At 33.4% G+C, this 18,843-nt stretch overlaps 1 protein-coding gene and 1 non-coding gene across 12 annotated transcripts in view; one reads left to right on the top strand and one right to left on the bottom strand.

Moving 5' to 3' along the window:
• Window positions 1-6,065: 6,065 nt before the first annotated feature.
• Window positions 6,066-6,138, top strand: TRNAA-CGC (transfer RNA alanine (anticodon CGC)). Its single transcript has one exon. It is a non-coding gene; the product is annotated as a tRNA-Ala (tRNA).
• An 892-nt stretch (window positions 6,139-7,030) lies between these two features.
• LOC104114624 (uncharacterized) overlaps window positions 7,031-18,843 on the bottom strand; it is a 28,158-nt gene continuing 16,345 nt past the window's right edge. The window contains exons 11-19 of one of the 11 annotated variants that reach the window (XM_070185293.1): window positions 18,154-18,246; window positions 17,327-17,596; window positions 16,865-17,254; window positions 16,668-16,791; window positions 8,801-8,876; window positions 8,450-8,720; window positions 8,293-8,347; window positions 7,903-8,165; window positions 7,031-7,801 (exon numbers count right to left, since the gene is read on the bottom strand). In XM_070185293.1, coding sequence (XP_070041394.1) covers window positions 8,621-8,720; window positions 8,801-8,876; window positions 16,668-16,791; window positions 16,865-17,254; window positions 17,327-17,596; window positions 18,154-18,246 — 1,053 coding nt within the window. In that variant the 3' untranslated portion in view covers window positions 7,031-7,801; window positions 7,903-8,165; window positions 8,293-8,347; window positions 8,450-8,620. Of the gene's footprint in view, window positions 7,802-7,902; window positions 8,348-8,449; window positions 8,721-8,800; window positions 8,877-16,667; window positions 16,792-16,864; window positions 17,255-17,326; window positions 17,597-18,153; window positions 18,247-18,843 lie in introns of all 11 variants that reach the window. The other 10 variants (XM_070185287.1, XM_070185324.1, XM_070185291.1 and 7 more) reach the window with 10 other exon arrangements.

Below are 18,843 nucleotides of genomic sequence, written 5' to 3'. Positions count from 1 at the left end.
CGTTCTAAAATTAGGGTATGACTCTAATAGAAAAAGAAGCCACATGAAACGCACGCTTCCCAGAAGATTTAGAAGACTCAAAGAGAAGAAGGGTTTTCATAATAGTTAATATACAGTTCACGAAAATATCAAAGCGGTAAATAAAGGCAATCAGCACATTAGGCTCAAACACGTAAAAAATCAGATAATAAACAAAAGTCAAGTATAACAGTTATTCTAAGCTCGAATTCTGAACCTTGAACCAGAGATTCTGGGATCCTATCCCTAGTAGAGTCACTAAAGCTGTCACACCTCCATTTTCTCGATGGATAGGGGAGTTTTTCTAATTAAAGTGACATTGTTCAAAATAAGATTATTTATTTAATTCAGAGTCTCCACTTGGAATAATTATTATGGTGTTCCAAGTCACCATAATTTAATTCGAGAAAATTGACTCTATTTATGGTCCGCGAACACAGAAGACCGGGTAAGGAATTCTGTTAACCCGGGAGAAGGTGTGAGGCACTTTCGAATTCCGTAATTTTAGCACGGTTGCTTAACAATTAATACTTGGCCTAATTATCTGATTTTTTTACTTTTTAATTATCTGATTTATTACCTGTTTTGAACATATTGTGCATTTTACCTTTGACCGCTTTTAATTATGTATTTAAATCGCTTTTTAGTATTTATGGAGTAATTTTTTTAACAAGTTACGATGTCGTACACTTGTCGTTTGGTACACATTGCAAACTGCGCCACGTGAAACGCACCTGCGATTTATAATATGTTTATTACTATTATTTGAAGTTATGGTCAAGTCGCGTGAAATGCGCACTCGAATTGGGGTTTACGTATCGTGACTATGCAACGGGAACCGTACTCATAGTCGTGATAATTTATTAATCGCGCCTAAAGCAAGCTATGATGTTTATGAATTATTTGTCTTAAACTAATTTGAAATTTGTAAAGCCATAAGAGTATGTCATTGTAGAAAAGTATGAAATAGATTAAATTAATTATTCAAGGATTACAAAAGGGGGCCACTGTATGAGATTAATAGGCCTAGCAGATTTCAAGTTTTGGCCCAAAGATAAAACAACTTTCTTCATTAGCTTATAGTAACCTCACAACCCACTTTCTTCAACGACCCATGTGTCTAGGCCCAAAAATTGGATCTTCACCAGTGACATAATTCTAGTTAAACTTGTTTAACAACATAACTTTATACTTTAGACAATTGACAGCTTAATTTAAAACAAAGATGAAACTACTAAAGCATATTTATTAACACATGAAGGACTAAATAACCAAACAGAGACATAACCTTGCATGAGCTTCCATTTCAATAAGAAATTATTATTTTTATGAACAATCACAACTCACTTATCAATTAGCAAATTTCATTAAACCATTCATGGATAAACCCTTTTTTAAGAGAACATACTAACGAACTAAGATAAATATACAAAGAGTTAGCTCAAAATTTGGTAGCGTGCTTAATAGAGAATAATTTCATTCATTCAAGATATAAATGAATACCAAAGAACACCAAAAGAAAAAGAAACAACTCATATCATTAATCAAAACAAGATAAGAAGTGAACCTCAAAAGTTGAATCTAAAACTTTACGGTTTTATAGCTTTGAATCTTAAACACATTCAAACTGCACGCAAGACCTCAAACGAAGCATCAAAACTCGTCGGCGACCTCAACTAAAAACCTCACTGTTTCGGCTGGGTTTGGATGATAGTTTCTGGTATTAAAAGGGCTGTTCTGTGGAGGTTTAATTATTATTTTTGGGTGGTGAATCTGCTGGGGTTTTTTCGAAAGAAAGACGAAAAAAGAATGACACGAAATAAAATTTCCTTAGCGTAGAAGGGGCAAAAACATTTCTCTCAAATCCCTCCACTCTTTTTTTTTTTTAATCTTTTTCTCTCTTTTTTTCTTATTACATTTCTCTTCTATTCATAGAAAAATTTTCTGAATTTTTTTAGATTTTTAAAATTATTTTATTATTTTATTCTTTTTTAATTAAAAAGAATTTTCACTTCTCATTTTTCTTCTTTTTAAAAAAAAAAATAATAATTCTCCACTTTCCTTTACTTTTATTTTTTAATTTCTCACCTTTTTACTTTTATTATATTTAAATTTTTACTTTTCTTTACTTTTCTTTTTTTATTTTTCACTTATTTTACTTTTTTTTTTTAATTTCCACTCTCTTTTATTTTTTTTTTAAAAATAAATTCAGCTACCTTTACTTTTATTTTTTAATTCCAACTTTTTTTATTTTTTATTTTTTAAATTTTCACATTCTTTTACTTTTCTTTTTTTAATTTTCTTTTACTTTTTATTAAATATTTTTCATCTACTTTTACTTTTACTTTTTAATACCATACTTCTACTTTTCCTTTTTTTTTTAATTCAAATATTTAATTTTTTTCGGGTTTTTAATTTATTTTATTTTAAAATAAAGATAAAGATAAAAATAAAAATAGTATTAATAGTAATAATTGACCTTTTAAATTATTTATAATTTTTATCCTATATATAAAAAAAATATCACAAAGCTAAAAAATTATATATTAAATTTCTAAAAATATTTACAGAGTAAAAGGTGATAAAAATTTAAATATAGTCAAAAATTAGGTGCTCACAGTAGTGGAAGAAAAAATTTCACCTAAAAACTGCCATAAACCAGATGTTGGTAACTTGAAAAGAAATTTCAAGTGATCTTATTTCATGAACAAACAATATTTTTAAATTTTTTTATAAAAAAAAAATAGTTGTCAAAAGCGAAACGGAAGCTTAAAATCTTGCACAAATATTCTCAAAAAACGTGTTTGTTTAAGATTTCTCAAGAAGTATTTCCAAAAAGAATTTCAAAGGGTGCTGTTTTTGAAGTGGTTTAAAGATATTTTCCACAGGTTACTTTCGGCACAAATATTTGGTTACCAGAATTGTTCTTATTATAGACGAATGCTTAAATGACCCACGTCTTCTAAATTATATCCCGCATATGCATTTGTTGATCTCTCACTTTCTCCCATTATATCAACGAATTCTCTATAATTTGTAAACTTATATCAGCTAATTGTTCTTGAATAGCACCCTGCATCACTAGTGATTTCTTAATTGTGAAATGTATCTAAACCTTGGGCAGTAAGAAAAGTGGAAATTACATTTCCACTATTGAATATCATATGCAAATGAACATCCGGATAATAAGAAGTTATTGCTCCTTTTTTGTGACTTCGAACTCACAATCCTAGAGTTGTAGGCGAGAGGTGCTTGTCTAAGTGGGCACTTATAATTATGAGCCTAGCAAAAGAAATTAATTAGCAGAGTTCACACAGTATTTATGAATGATTTTTCGGAGGAATATATAACATCCATCTGCTAATATTTTCCAAAAAATTACACAACCAGAAATGGACAGAAACTGAAGTTGGGATGATGAATAAACTACAGGCTAAATGATATAACCTTCTTACATAAGATACATATACAAGAACATTTATACATACTACTATAAAAAAATCTAAGAGATTATACACTATACTTGGGTATTAATTAAAACATCAAAAATCATGGTTTCAACAAGGAGCAAAACGGTCCATGAGCAAGAACACAGTTGCTTCACACATTGTGTTGTCATTCTTTGTCTCTGCCACTGAAGTAGAAGAAGAATTCTGGCTATTTTTGCTTTCTTCCACTTTATCCCCCGACTTTTTCTTCTTCTGAGATTTCAACAAGAAAAAGCTTCTGTTTCTCACCTTCTCACTTAGCTTTGTAATCTCACACACACAAGCATCAACTACTGTTGCCATTTCCTTTTTTAGACAAAGTTTCTCTCTTTTTCTCTTCTTTTGCTTATGTAAGTAATCTTGAAAATATATAAAACTCAGATATATGAAATTGAAAAGTGAAAAAGGGTCTACTTATATAGTATGAAATCAGAAGCTTTGGTGGGGTAGAGAATCCAGGGTGGGGGTGGAGTGGTCCTTGTGGAATTGAATGGTTTTAAAAAAAAATCTATATGCAGATGATACACGGAATTGGTATATTTTAGTAGGATATTCCCCTAGGTATATAGTACAAGTATTAATTTTTGAATATTCAAAATTACTAGTTAACCGAATACGTTGAATAAAAAGTAAGAGGACAATTTAGATAATCAATTTTTCTAAACTATATCCATGCATCTGGAAGGTACACAAGTGTATATTACAAACAACAATTTCTAATCTTAAAAATATTTGAGTAATGTTATCATAAAAGCAAAAGGAGAAGGAAAGAGAAATGCAAAGAACTGAAATGATAAACATGAAAGAAATTGAGAAATTATAATGAAGCTGACTAATTTGTTAGTTTCTTAGCTTAGGACCACAAATGAATTCAAAAGTTTTTTGTTTTCACTTTCTATTGCGTAGAAAGTTGTAAATGATTGACAAAACAGTGTTCCATTTCTACAGACGGTGCTACTTGTAATGCCTTCAACCACGTGATTGGTGGGCTTAATTTTAACTTTGTTTTTATTCTTTTTTCTTTTTTCTTTTTGATTTAATTTTTTTTGAATTCTAAAAAAATAAGAAAACGAATAGAATCTTTAATGATACTGGGAATTTTCCCCACTGCGACGCGTATTAGGTTAACATTAGATGATATAACGGGTGAAAGTTATTTTCATACTTTGTTTCACATGTCAATTTGGTGCAGGTGGACTAATGTTTTTGCTGAGTAATAAGGGTTCGTTTGCTACAATGGTATATCTCAAAATATTTTATGGGATATTTAATGAGATTAGTCATCCTACTTTTTATATGGAATAATTAATTCCATCATTTTAGGAATTGTTTGGGTGGGAAACAAGTTATCACATGATTAATTATTCCGAGATTAGTTATCTCACTCTCCCATAGGGATAAAAAAATAATATAATCTCGAGATAATTAATTTCGAGATTAGTTATACTTCGATTTTATCTCAACCAAACATGAAATAAGCTCATCTCAAATTTAATCTCGAGATTAATTATCTCTTATCCCTCATACCAAACGAGCCTTACGGGTCATTTAGTTGGGAAACAAATTATCTCATGATTAATTATTTCGGGATTAGAAATCTCACTCTCTCATCGGGATAAAAAAAAATACTACAGGTATAACTAATCCCAGGATTAATTATACCACAATTTTATCTCAATCAAATATGAGATAAACTCAAATCAACCTTAATTCCGGAATTAATTATCTTTTATTTATCATACCAGACGAGCCCTTAGTATAAAAGTTATCCTGAAATTAATTAAAACTCCTAACTAAATATGAAATAAAATTAATTATAAAATTTATCATGTGATTATTATTCTTATATCATGTACCAGACAATTACTTAAGGATTGATTTATAACCCGATTAAATAACTTTAACAGTGACTCGTGATTGAACATGTATGCTGGCATGACTCATAAATAATTGTACTACTAAGATCTTATCCGAATTGCTCATTCCAATAATGTAAATGAAATTATTGCATTCCAAGTCATATATAACAAGGCTTCTAGACTATTGAGCTGACTTTGTACTTAATAGACTTGATTGCTATGACCTTTCTCCATTATCTATTTGCCAAACACTTTGCTACTTTGAAGATAACGATGAACGAAGTTGTGATGATAAAAAGAAACTACCATTATTTTGAAGTAATAAAATAACTCACATTTGAATTGTATTTTTTCTAATTTCAACATTATAAAAAATTATGGAGATCTCTGATTTAGATGAGAAATACTCAAGATAACAATTCAAAAATGCGAAAACAATAAAAGTATTGTTTTGTTTAAAATGTAATATAGAGTAAATATCTATTCAATAGTTCATACTAATGCTTTAAATTGTTGGAAGGATAAATTCTCCTCATAAGGAGAATATTTTAGCGGAGTTTCTTAAGGAAAAGTTATCCTATAGGAGTATATGTTAATTAGAAATACGGCAGAATTGGATGTGTCTAATAATCACAAGCAAACTTTGCAATCTTCTGAAGGGTATTATTATATAATATATTTACCTATGAATGAATGTAACGGGGGTGTAGCTCATATGGTAGAGCGCTCGCTTCGCATGCGAGAGGCACGGGGTTCGATTCCCCGCACCTCCATACTTTTTAAGACAGAAAATCTATTGGCAAATGATCGAAAGAATCAAAATTAACTCTTTCGCATTTCTGTTAATAGGTGTCACTTAACACTAATTATATATCTACAATAATGTTATTCAAGAAACAAAAATAAGACCTATACTTTCCTAAAGTACTCAACATTTTCCTTTCTTTAAGGACTAACACAAACCATAATCATCGAGGCTGAATCATCAGAACATTTCATCTTGGTTAGTAAAATTAACCAAAGATGAAATAGGTTCAGCAGCTACAGCTTGAACCTGACCCGTCTTGTTCCTCAACTTAAGCAAACTCATAAATATCTACGAGCCTCTGACATAAATATCTTGTTCCTTCAACTCTCTCTCTCTGAGAAAACTTTTTCAACCTCACCCCACAAGAAAGAGAAAATTTTATCCACTAGATTCTACAGATATTTTGTTTCTTTTATTCCAATTTCTATGGTATCACAAGTCGCTGTTATATATATAATTATGGTTGTCTGTGAGGGAAAGATAAAGACTGAAAAGGTTTTTTTTTTGAATTTCAAAGCGGCCGCACATATTTCCAATTCTATAAGCATTCAGTTTGTTGTTCTAGATTCACAAGTATCTGTGTGTGCCTCTTTTTAAGATATTCCGGGGTCGGTCCAAAACCCGAGCTATTCCCAAGTGATAATCTGGTAGTGTGGGGATTTGCTTCTCCTGTTCAAAACCATGTGCTCCTTTTTATCCTTTTAGTCCATACACTAGTCATAGTATTTTTCTTGCATTTCAAATCGGATGTATTGGTTCTATAGAAGATTCCACATCACTAAACTCTAATTTGTAGACAAACACAAGATCTTATATTTCAACATTTGAGGTAGATTCCATATCACTAAACTCTAATCTGTCAGTCAAACACAAGATCTTATATTTCAACGTTTGAGTTGAGGTAGATTCCATATCACTAAACTCTAATTTGTTAGTCAAACACACGATCTTATATTTCAACAATTGAGGTAATCTATTGACATATTTTCATTTTACAATAGTTGAATGGGCCAATTGGCATTCCACTCACTTTATTGAGAAACAATGGCATACACTTACGACAAGCTAGGAGAAGCTGATGACAATGAACATGGTTTATACCAATCAACTTCCAAGTTGCTGCCTTCATCCTATTCCTCTGGATTGCTAGTATGCCTTGCCCAAAAGCAACTGTATCCGCTAGACACGAGTCCCAGCGACCTGAAAAAGCACATTCGTTCCTTTTCTACCTTAAGCTACAAAATCTTTTCCTTTTCTCTTGTCCCTGTAAGCATCCAGTGACAGTATGGTTGTGAGAGTGGAGGGTGGTGGCAGGCAAAGATCAGGTCCGCTCCAGCCACTTGCTCCATCATACTTGTGTAGGAACATCCCTTGAACTTATGAGAAATTTGCAGTCATTAAAGACATTTACAGGATACAAGTGCTCTGTGGTAAGACCAGACCCCAACTAGAGCAATACCAGGAGCTAATAAGGTACCCACTTCGCGTTCCTCACTGCCTGAGGCAAAAGTCATGTTTTGGATGACATACAAATGACATTAGCCAACCTTCATCATGTCTATAAGCAGCTGTGGGAAGTGTGCATTGCTTCGTCAACATCAAATACAAAGCAACCAATAGACTCAGACCTACCAAACAAATACCAAAGAGGCAGGCTTAGCACAAAAACTTGACACAAACAATTGAAAATAGTAATCTAATAAAATAAATCTTGAAGAGTGTGGCATACGTATTAATGCATAGCTACATCTGTAATGAAGCCAATACCAAAAATGCTGGAAAGGTAATTCCACATAGTTCGACTGTAATCATTGATGCATGCCAAGGAATCCTTCAGAGCATCCACAGCTTGACTTCCAGATTTTAATCGTACCAAATGATATTTTGAAGTTGTTATTGACTTATTGCCAAGTAATGGACTTGGAGGGAGATTGCTACCCTTTGGAGCACATTAAATTGTCTTTCAGCTGTGCTTGAACCATGATCAAAGTGCTGTAAAAGTTAGATCTGAAGTTCCAGTATTTGCATATGCAGATTCAAGTAAGGAACATGCAGCAGTTTCTCAAAAGGCATCACATAAAGGAAGAACAGGTAGCAGTTGCAGATGAGAGTATCCTACCTACAGCCTTCAAGTTAGATCCTCAAATTCGCTTTGCATAGACTGCATCAGAAAACTACCAATCCTCCCAGTTACAAGGAGATCCAAGATGTATAAACAAGATTATCTAGTTATGCCTAGAAAATGCATTAAACAAGATTTCTAGAATATTTCTCACCTATAATTGCTTGTCAATTGCCGCGTCTCTTGAAATGAGGAAGCCAAAGTTCCAACATGGCTCTTGTGGCTAAGGAGACCAAGCTCCAGTTTACCTCAGAGCTTCTTCAATGTTATCAAAGAATATCATGAAAGGAGTTCTGGAGTAGGAAAAAGAATAGTGTTCAACAGCTCAAATCCAAGGTGTCCAACCCTCATACATGTTGCAAAGATTATCTACACTTGTTGCTTGTTTGAGCAGATAATCCACTTGTTCTGCAACGCTAATTTCCCTGAGGAGAAATAAAAGTAAACATGGTCATTCACATTTAATACAAGATACTTATCTAAAGTTTTCATGGGAAGGATATACCTGTTATCAGCTACATCTCGACCATCTAACTTCATCTCCACTCTCCTTAAAATTGACAATGCATATGCATTTTTACCTAGGAGAACAAAAACAATATATATATATATATATATATATATATATATATATATATATATATATATATTGTTATAAAATAAAAGCAACTTAGTAAAACATGAACAAGTGTTGTTATATGAAATAAAAGCAATTTAGTAAAACATGAACAAGAAATGGAGATAGAGAAAAGGAAGAGATTTTCTTCTTCAATTGTGTGTATTTTCTTATCTATTACAAGGCCTTTATATAGGCATGAAAAGTGAAGAAAAATATGTCATTGAATATGTCATTAAGCATAGAAATATGTCATTGAATATGTCATTAATCATTTGAGAAGATCATGGAGGAAGAGTAGACATCCACCATAATTTGATTTTTCTTATAACACTCCCCCTTGGATGTCCATAGATAATGTGCCTCGTTAAAACCTTATTAGAAAAAAACCCTATGGGAAAAAAAATCCTAGTGAAGGAAAAAGAGTACACATGTTTAGAAATCCGCCTTTTGGTTGCCTCGTTAAAAACCTTTCAAGGAAAACCCAGTGGGACAAAACCTTGTAGGGGAAAAAGAGTACAACGCGTATTAACTCCCCCTGATGAGAGCATCAATTCACATCCTTGAGGCTTCGCATCCCAATCTTGTATACTAGTTTCTTGAAGGTTGACGTCGGTAGAGATTTGGTGAACAGATTAGCCATATTATCACTTGAACGGATCTGTTGCACATTGATATCACCATTCTTTTGAAGATCATGTGTGAAAAATAACTTTGGTGAAATTTGCTTTGTCCTATCCCCTTTATAAATCCTCCCTTCAATTGGGCTATGCATGCTGCATTGTCTTCATACAAAATTGTGGGTAGTTTGTCACACTTCAAACCACATTTGTCTCGAATAAGGTGTATTATAGACCTCAACCATACACATTCTCGACTTGCTTCATGAATAGCAATTATCTCAGCATGATTAGATGAAGTAGCCACGATTGATTGCTTAGTCGATCGCCAAGATATGGCAGTGCCTCCATATATAAACACATAGCCTGTTTGAGATCGAGCCTTGTGTGGGTCATATAAATACCCAGCATCGGCATAACCAACAAGATCTCACTACAATCATTGCCATAAAATAATCTCATTTCGGTAGTCCCTTTTAGATACCGCAATATGTGTTTGATTCCATTCCAATGTCTCCTTGTAGGAGCAGAGCTATATCTTGTTAAGACATTAACTGAAAAAGTTATGTCAGACCTTGTAATGTTAGAAAGATATATTAGTGCACCAATTGCACTAAGATATGGTACTTCGGGACCAATAAGCTCTTCATTATTTTCATGAGGTCGGAATGAATGTGCTTTATCCATATATAATCGCTTTAAAATCATTTTAGTGTATGTTGATTGATGGACAAAAACTCCATCTTTCATATACTCAATTTGTAGACCAAGACAAAATTCTGTCTTTCCAAGATCTTTCATTTCAAATTCTTTCTTTAAATAGTCTACTGCTTTAGTAAGCTCCCTAGGAGTTCCAATGATATTTAAATCATTAACATACACGATGATTATAACAAATTTAGATCCAGATCTTTTTATAAAGATACAAGGACAAATTGAATCATTTTTGTACCCTTCTTTCAACAGGTACTCACTCAGGCGACTATACCACATGTGCCCTGATTGTTTCAATCCGTATAAGGATTTTTGAAGCTTTATTTAATAAATTTCTTGGAAACCTTAATATGCTTCAGAACAATTTAAATCCTTCAATGATTTTCATTATACGCATATCACGTTTTTCTTGTATTGCCAGATTAAAACCTGAAATGGCGACATCCACCACAGGAGAACATGTCTCTATATAATCAATGCCAGGATATTTACAAATTTTTTTGTGACACAAGTCGTCTTTATGTTTATCGACTTGCCTTTTTTTCCGCACAAGAACGCATTTATACCTCCACTGGCTTTATACTTTCAGGTGTTGGGACTATCCGTCCAACTTCATATTTTTCAGGTGAAATCAATTTTCATTGCGTATTTTTCATTTGGCCAATCATTTATCTGTCCAAATTTCATGATAGATGTGAGCTCAAGATCCTCGTCAATATTAATAATATTGAGCGCTACATTATATTAACAATATCGTCGACGATCATTTTATATCGGTTCTACTATTACCCAATAAAGACATAACTTATTGAGATCTCTTTATCTTATTATTTTCAGGTACCTGAGCCTTTCCGATGAGGTCTTATGAAGTGCTATGTCGTGGTGCTCTTCTAGAGCACTTACCTCCTTATTATGACCATCTTGAGCATTTGCTCCTCTCCTTTTTCAAGGAGTTTTATCTTTGGAACCGATTAGTCTATTATGCTTCATGCCATAGACTCTATTCACTATGAACTTTATTTTATTTGGAGCATTAGCAGCTGAATATGATATTTAACTTTGGGTCAGCAAATAAGTCTGGTAATATTTTGTAAATGAATTATCCCTTTAACTTCAAGTTCACATTTTCTCATACGAGGATCTAGATGTACTCATAATAATTCATTACATGCATTACTTTTTCAGCTGCCCATTCTCCCCCTATTGTTGGGATCACCGACATATATCCCTAGCCTTACTTGGGGATCCATCTTTGTACATTGTGGTGGAACAATTAAATCATATAGCACATTCATATTTCTAGATGGAAATTATTTGGTTCCTGACCCTGAACCGATTGTGATAGGGAGAACTTATCTTAATTTGGCTAGATGCATACAAGTGCTGTTGTATATTAAATAATACATCACACACCAAATTTTATTTTGGCAATTTTGTTCTCATAACTAATGGTTTAGCTATAATTGGAAGCATACAATTTCTGCTAAACCAACTTGGATTTAAACCAGTATTATCAAGATAAATAATCATAATTTATATTTTGGAACTGTGCTCTAATAATTTGAGCAATCAATCTTGCAAAAGCCAAACTGCAAGTTGATAACAAATGCACATGTGACCAAAGAATAGATGCATCTATTAAAATCATATAATAATAAACGGTCGACATGGCAGGTGACTGGACCCATATATTTATCACCTTTTATTAGTTCCAGAAATCAAAGGATTCAATCCCAACTTTAACTGATATATCATGAGAATAAGCAGCACAAGAGAATTCTTGAAAAATCTTATATTTCTTCAATATACGTCAATGTAATTCTCAATTAATTTTTCGCATTATAATTGAACCGAGATGGTCAACCGGTCATGCCAACTAATATTTGTTTTAGTAAACCTCTAGTTTACTTGTGACATATGATTCCATCATCATGCTTATATTTGTGTAGTACAAATAAAAAGAAAATCGAATAATCTTTCATATTTATCCGTTATGATTATAGAAATATGAAAATATTCAATATTCCTTTCATTTATAGTCTCAATATGCCAACCACTTTGACTTATACATTTGAAACTCAAAAAGTTTCTTTTGAGACTTTACAATATCAATGTCGTGAATACTTTTATTCATCCGGGTAGTAACAAATTAATTTTTCCGGAGCTCTTAACAACTTTTGTACTACAAGATCTTTTGTCACACCATTCATATAGTAAATGTCTCCTTCATGGAGAAGGCACAACAAAATATTTTTTAGCGTATCACATGTTCGCGACCAATGACATATTCATGTAACCACACAATAATATTTATTCTCTTTATTTCACTCAAACCTCCCTCAGAGGTGAGTTGTGTGGTATTCATCCAATCATGCATTGCATGTCTTTATTCATTACTTTTATCACATATTACAACATTCATCTTTAGGAATGGGTTTGCATTCTCAATGCTTATCACAAGTCACATTCTCTTCAATGAATGTATCATAATTGGCAGCGTGCTTTATTATTTTGCATACCAATTTGATGGTAAACATTGCCTTCACATTTTGAATAACTATTATTATTATTGTGAAGGCAATGTTTACCTCTTGAGTTAAACTATTCATAATGTCATTTGGATAAAATTCTCAACAATAGACTTTCGTTTACTCAAATCAGCTAAGTAATTAGTGTCAAACAGATATATGAAAATACAAAATAATATTGAAAATTCACATGTGGTCTTTGATGCAATAAGCTTACTTCAAGATGAAAGTGATATGACTAGAACATTAAAGAAAAATAATGTATCAAATAGAATAATATAGTACTACTAGTTACCATGCACTTTTATGGAAACTAAGTATTATGCTCTCTAGAAAAACAAAGAGATATAGCAGAACCTTTAATTGAAAAAATCACTGACAATATTTTGAACATTAATGAAAAAGTCAATACTGGAATGACTCTACCATCTTGTTGCCTCCCACATCAGTTATAAAATAGGAGCTGTTATGTATTTTAAGTCACAAGAAACTAAACCCTTTTTTTTTAATTTAATGGAGTGTACTAAGATTATCGTGTACAAATAATGAAAAATTGGGTTGCAGAGATACAAACTCACTCAATTTTTCAATATACGAGAATTAAAAGTTTTGATCGGCCAATGCTAATTCAAAATATTTTTCCATTTGGATCGTATATTTATTTATCAATAACGTATGCTAGTTGTGCTATTAAGATTACCCGAGAGAAACTTACCTCACATTACCTTTTCAAAAGTCAGAATGGCGCATGATGGTCAAGCATATATTTTATAGGAAAACGTTCAGTTAAGGGAAACTTTACATAAGGTTCTTGCTTTTTTTTAACTAAGGAACCAAAGTTCCTCAAATGACTTTGCAAAAGCTGTAGTAGCTCCCCAATTTCTTGTACTTCTTTTGGTCTTTGGTTTAGTACGTAACTCTTGGCTGCATCATTATATACTTCCGATTCTTATAATAAGATCTATATAACCAGGATACGAGATGAAAAAGATCAGACCAAACTTACAACAAATATTAGAAACTCGTTCATTGAAATGGATATTGATAATGCAACAAAATAAAATAAGTAAAACATGGAGTAGTAATTAGTTTACATTTAAGTATTTTCGTTTATAAAGTAAAACACTTAAGAATATGAATGGATTTGTAAGAAGAAAATACTTAGCATTGGAAACTTTCATAACAAATAAAGAACCTATGAGAAAAACGAATAAGAAAATGAATTAATTAAAAAGGATTAGAAAACGTATCTTAGCATTAGCATTGTATGCCTTATCACAGTGTACTGGTCTCCTCAACCTTATTGTTACTTCAGTTATGTTTGATACCATTCTTTGAAATTACTAAATGAGAAAGAAAAGCTTATCTCTTCAAGATGAATATTAGGCACGGCAGGAACATGCCTTTTATGATGTAGGACAATTTTGTAGATGTAAGTAACTCAATTGATTAGGGCATCGTGCTGATAACGTGTTATAAAATAAAAGCAACTTAGTAAAACATGAACAAGACAAGTTGTTATATGAAATAAAAGCAATTTAGTAAAACATGAACAAGAAATGGAGATAGAGAGAAGGAAGAGATTTTCTTCTTAAATTGTGTGTATTTTCTTATCTATTAAAAGGCCTTTATATAGGCATGAAAAGTGAAGAAAAATATGTCATTGAATATGTCATTAAGCATAGAAATATGTCATTGAATATGTCATTAAGCATTTGAGAAGATCATGGAGTAAGAGTAGACATCCACCATAATTTGATTTTTTCTTATAACATATATATATTTAAAATTTATATGAAGTGTAACTATTCATGAAATGCTATTGAATAATCAAAAGAACATTGAAAACCAAAGAGCCAGAGAATACAAGTAATTAAAAAAGGGCAACCCGGTGCACAAGGCATCCCGCATTCACGGGAAGGGCCGCACCCCAATTACTAAGACTGATTTAGCACCCAGTTGGACAGCCCTTCGGTATTTTGATACGGTTAAGAAGGCGACAGAACCTTACCATTAAGTACCTAACAGAAGTTTTCTGACACTTCCTTTTGTTGTTCAAGATGAAAAAACAATTTTATTAATTTCCAAAGAAGTCCACTGGGTAAGCTGTCCTCTATTAAATATTTAAGTAAAATTCAGCAAGATAGAGCTCCACAATCCCTATGTAGGAGGAGAGTTAATTCGCTTAGGGTATTTGGCTTTCCAAATCAAGGCGGACAGGAAAGCATGGAGAACTTGGGATCAACCAAGCAATACAAAAAATTGAACGGAAATATGCTTGAGCATTCTACATTTAGAACTCTGCCGTCAGAAAAGACCAATAGAAAGTAACTTCACATACTTCCGTATTAGTTTCTCTTTGAAGGTCTCTGCACGAAAAATTCTAACATCTGAGCCATCTTGTTGGACAAGTTATTTAGTTTTTTTTATCACTTTGCCCCTTTTAACCAGCTCAAAAGTTAAGGCAATCAAGGGTCTATCCCAACCTCATCCACTCACTTAAGGAAAATTTGGTAACATGCAAGTAGGGGTGGCAAACGGTCGGGTCGGATATGGGCGGGTCGAAAACGGGATAATGCAAAAAATGGATAAATTATCCGACCCAACCCATATTTAATACGGATAAAAAAACGGGTTAACCGGCGGATAATATGGATATACATATTATCCATGACTCCTTGAATATAATCACTTTTGGAAGAATTCCTAGTCTCCCAAACTTGAGGAGCCCTTAATTTGAGGCTTTACAAATGTAAAAGTTAAACCCATTAGTTATCCATTCATTATCCATTGGTCATCCATTTTCTAAGTGGATAATATGGTTCTTATCCATATTTGACCCGTTTTTAAAAAGTTCATTATCTAACCCATTTTTTAATGGATAATATGGGTGGATAACTGTTTTCTTTTAACCATTTTTCCACCACTACATGCAAGCAAGACCAAAAATAATCTGTTTGAGGCAGGCGTTAACAACAATTATTGGAAGAAAAAAGAGAACGATCAATAAATTCTCTCAATTGCCATAACCCAAAACAAAGAATACCCATATTAACCCCCAATACTCCTCCTCCCTACTGAGGAAGCACGATTGCACACAGCCTGGCCAGCATTCTTTAAGTGTGAACGGTGCAAAACCACAAAATTAGAATCAGTAGAAAGTTTCATATTAGAACCCTGTAAGAACAGGAAGTCACTGCTACTAAGGCCCCCAGTGATACAAAAACAAGGTAAAAGGGTATCACTGATATAATTTTAACCTCCCAAAAGACGAAGGGTCCATTTTAAGAAATTTTCCACAATCACTTCCTACAGCAAAATGCTTTGTGACACAATCTGTTGAAAAAAATTCATTTTCCTCAGACCTACTCACCAATTCAAAAGTTACTCCTCAACTTATAACCACCTCCCACAGGAAAATCATGCCCCAGAATTTCAATTCAGGCAGCCACAACTTTTAAGACCCAAATAGAGAGAATTAATGGCTAGAAAGGCATGTCTGGGAAGCGAATAATTCGCCGACTTAAAAGGAAAAGAGGAACTTCCAGTCTTCTTAAGAAGTTCTTGCTACTACTAGTCCAAAGGTGAAAACCTTGAAGTAACATGTAGAGCCCTCCAAAAGAGGTAAATGGCTAATCAAGAAATTGCAATCAGCTGTTGGAACTAGACAACTAGTATGAAACAAGTATATAACACTCCTCGAGGCTGGTAACTACTCAACAAAATGTTGTAAACCTATTTCATCATGACAGGACAATGGTGTTGTTTGACTATGCCACAGAAGTCTTGAGTTTTTAACTAACGGGAAATTTAACCAGATGAACCTAAAAGGTCAAATTTAGACATTATGAACATTCAGTAAGAATTGGACAGAAACTGTTGATAAATCCTCACCTCTGGTTGTTCTGCTTGCAGCCTCTATATTGATAAATGAAGTTTCATGAGCAGCCTCCTCAACCTTGTCTTTGCTTGACAAAGGTTCTTCATTTCCAAGCAAAAGTTTCATCTCAAACGTCTCCTGATCCAAACAATAAGAGTGTCAATAATTGGTAGAATTCAGACTGTCGCATCGTGCAACTAAAGACACAAACCTGTGTCTTTTCAGATTCCGGCTGTGGCAATCCTGGAAGTGCACTTCCAACTGAGGAAAAATTATGCGAGTATTCTCTTCTTTCTGTGTCATCAAAACAATGTGGAGTAATTGGATCGGTCAAGTCTGGGCCATTGGAACTATTGGCAAGACTAACTTGAGATAATGTAGCTGCAGACTCTGAGCTGCCACTGGTCATGCTATCAGGGGGAGATATCCATCCCTTATCTTGCAAAGACAGTCCACTAACATCAAGAAAATCCGCGCTGCTTTTTCTGTCTGATTGGGAGAAGATTTCATTCTTGCCATCATATTGATCAGCAAGATCTGGCCTATAGGAATTGAGATCCTCAGACCTTTCTTCCTGGCTTTCTCCTAAGCCCTCAAGAGCCTAAATCAAATAACAACTTATTAGAATCTTAGAAAGAGCATCTGCAAAATGCGTGTTTATTCTCTTTACAACCTTATGAAGATTTCCTGCATGCAGACTTGCGGATTGGGCTAGCCTGGTCAACATCGAATAAAGTCCCTCGACAGAGATTGTGAGAGATTGAACCAAGGGCTTAAAAACTTCATAAGTTTTTTCAACTTTAACATGATAAGACTGGAATATAGCTTGTCCATGAACAGGAGATATTTCCTTAGTTGCCTCTCTTTCCTTTGTCATAGCTTCAGTCATGGTAGCAACATCCTTACATAATAAAGATTCAAGTGGAAGTAGGATGCCATTTGCCTGTCCATCAAGAAAATAAAATAAGTGGTATAATGAGAAGGAACCTTGGAAAAATATGCCACTCGAATGAGACCCTGAAATCATCTCTGTAGTATCACCACCTGCCTAGACTCACCATTCCCCCAATAAGAAAATAATCTTTTTTATGGTAATGAGTGTTAGATTACATTGCCACTTCCCCATTATATGGAGTTATGGACTGAAACTGTAGGAAAAGACGAGTAAATTAAGAAGGAAAAATAATATGAATAGGGAAAGGAACAGATAAAGGAAACATCATCCATTTCTATTGCTCTGTCGCTTTACAATTTTATTTTGCCTCACTTTGTTCTATGTGACAGACCACAAAGTATAAATGACACCTAACACTGTTAGCAGATGCAGTATCAGAATGTGCCAGCTCGGAATAAGGACAAATTATAAAACAAAACAGTGTAACTACAATCTGCCCCTGCTGCTACAACTGCCTCCTGCTCCCACCTCTCCACCTCACCCAATTAAGATAAAAGACAGGAAGCGAAACAAATGAGAGTAGAGGAAAATAAGAAAAATGAAACCTTTGATAGATCTTCCATGAGAGACGAGTGCAAAGCAGTTGCCTCTTTTGCTATACTGTGAACATCATGCACACCTTCTGTTACCGCCAGAACCTTTGGAAAAGGAAAAAATATCAACAACTAAATAAAATCACTCATTTTCATTATGTGTTTTTATCTGGATACTGCAGTCACAAAAACTCGTTAAATCTTTGTTGATGAATAATGAGTACAGCACTTAAGGTGAAACTTCTAATATAAAACGCCTCTCCTTTATGCACACTTGCCCAAGATATATAATTTATAAATGTGCTCAATAACACTTCAAGAAATCAATGAGAGTCAAGGTCAAAGGTCAACCTAGAGAAAGCTTGACATCTAGGACTCTACAACAAAATAACAACATTATGGCAAGGTAAAGGAATCTAGGAATCTTATTGTATGACCAGACATACATTTTGAAGGAGAAATCCTGCAAAAGCCATGTTCAATGTTGTAAAAGGCGAGACACCTAGCTTAGTTTGGACTTGTCTGAAATTATTCTGTGCTTTTACAGATTTTAATCTTCATATTTCTAGAATTACTTACTGAAACTTCCCATAGAGATCCAGCCCTTGGTCTATGGTATTTCTACCTATTCATTTTCTTGGTGGATTCAAATCTACCTCTTGCTGCTGAATTATGAGAATAAGCTACGCAGATGGAATAAAG

Source organism: Nicotiana tomentosiformis, chromosome 1 (genome assembly GCF_000390325.3).
Source record: "Nicotiana tomentosiformis chromosome 1, ASM39032v3, whole genome shotgun sequence".
Classification (NCBI taxonomy): Eukaryota; Viridiplantae; Streptophyta; class Magnoliopsida; order Solanales; family Solanaceae; genus Nicotiana; species Nicotiana tomentosiformis.
The sequence above is the reverse complement of the archived record's forward strand: the minus strand, read 5'-3'. Positions and strand labels throughout refer to the sequence as shown.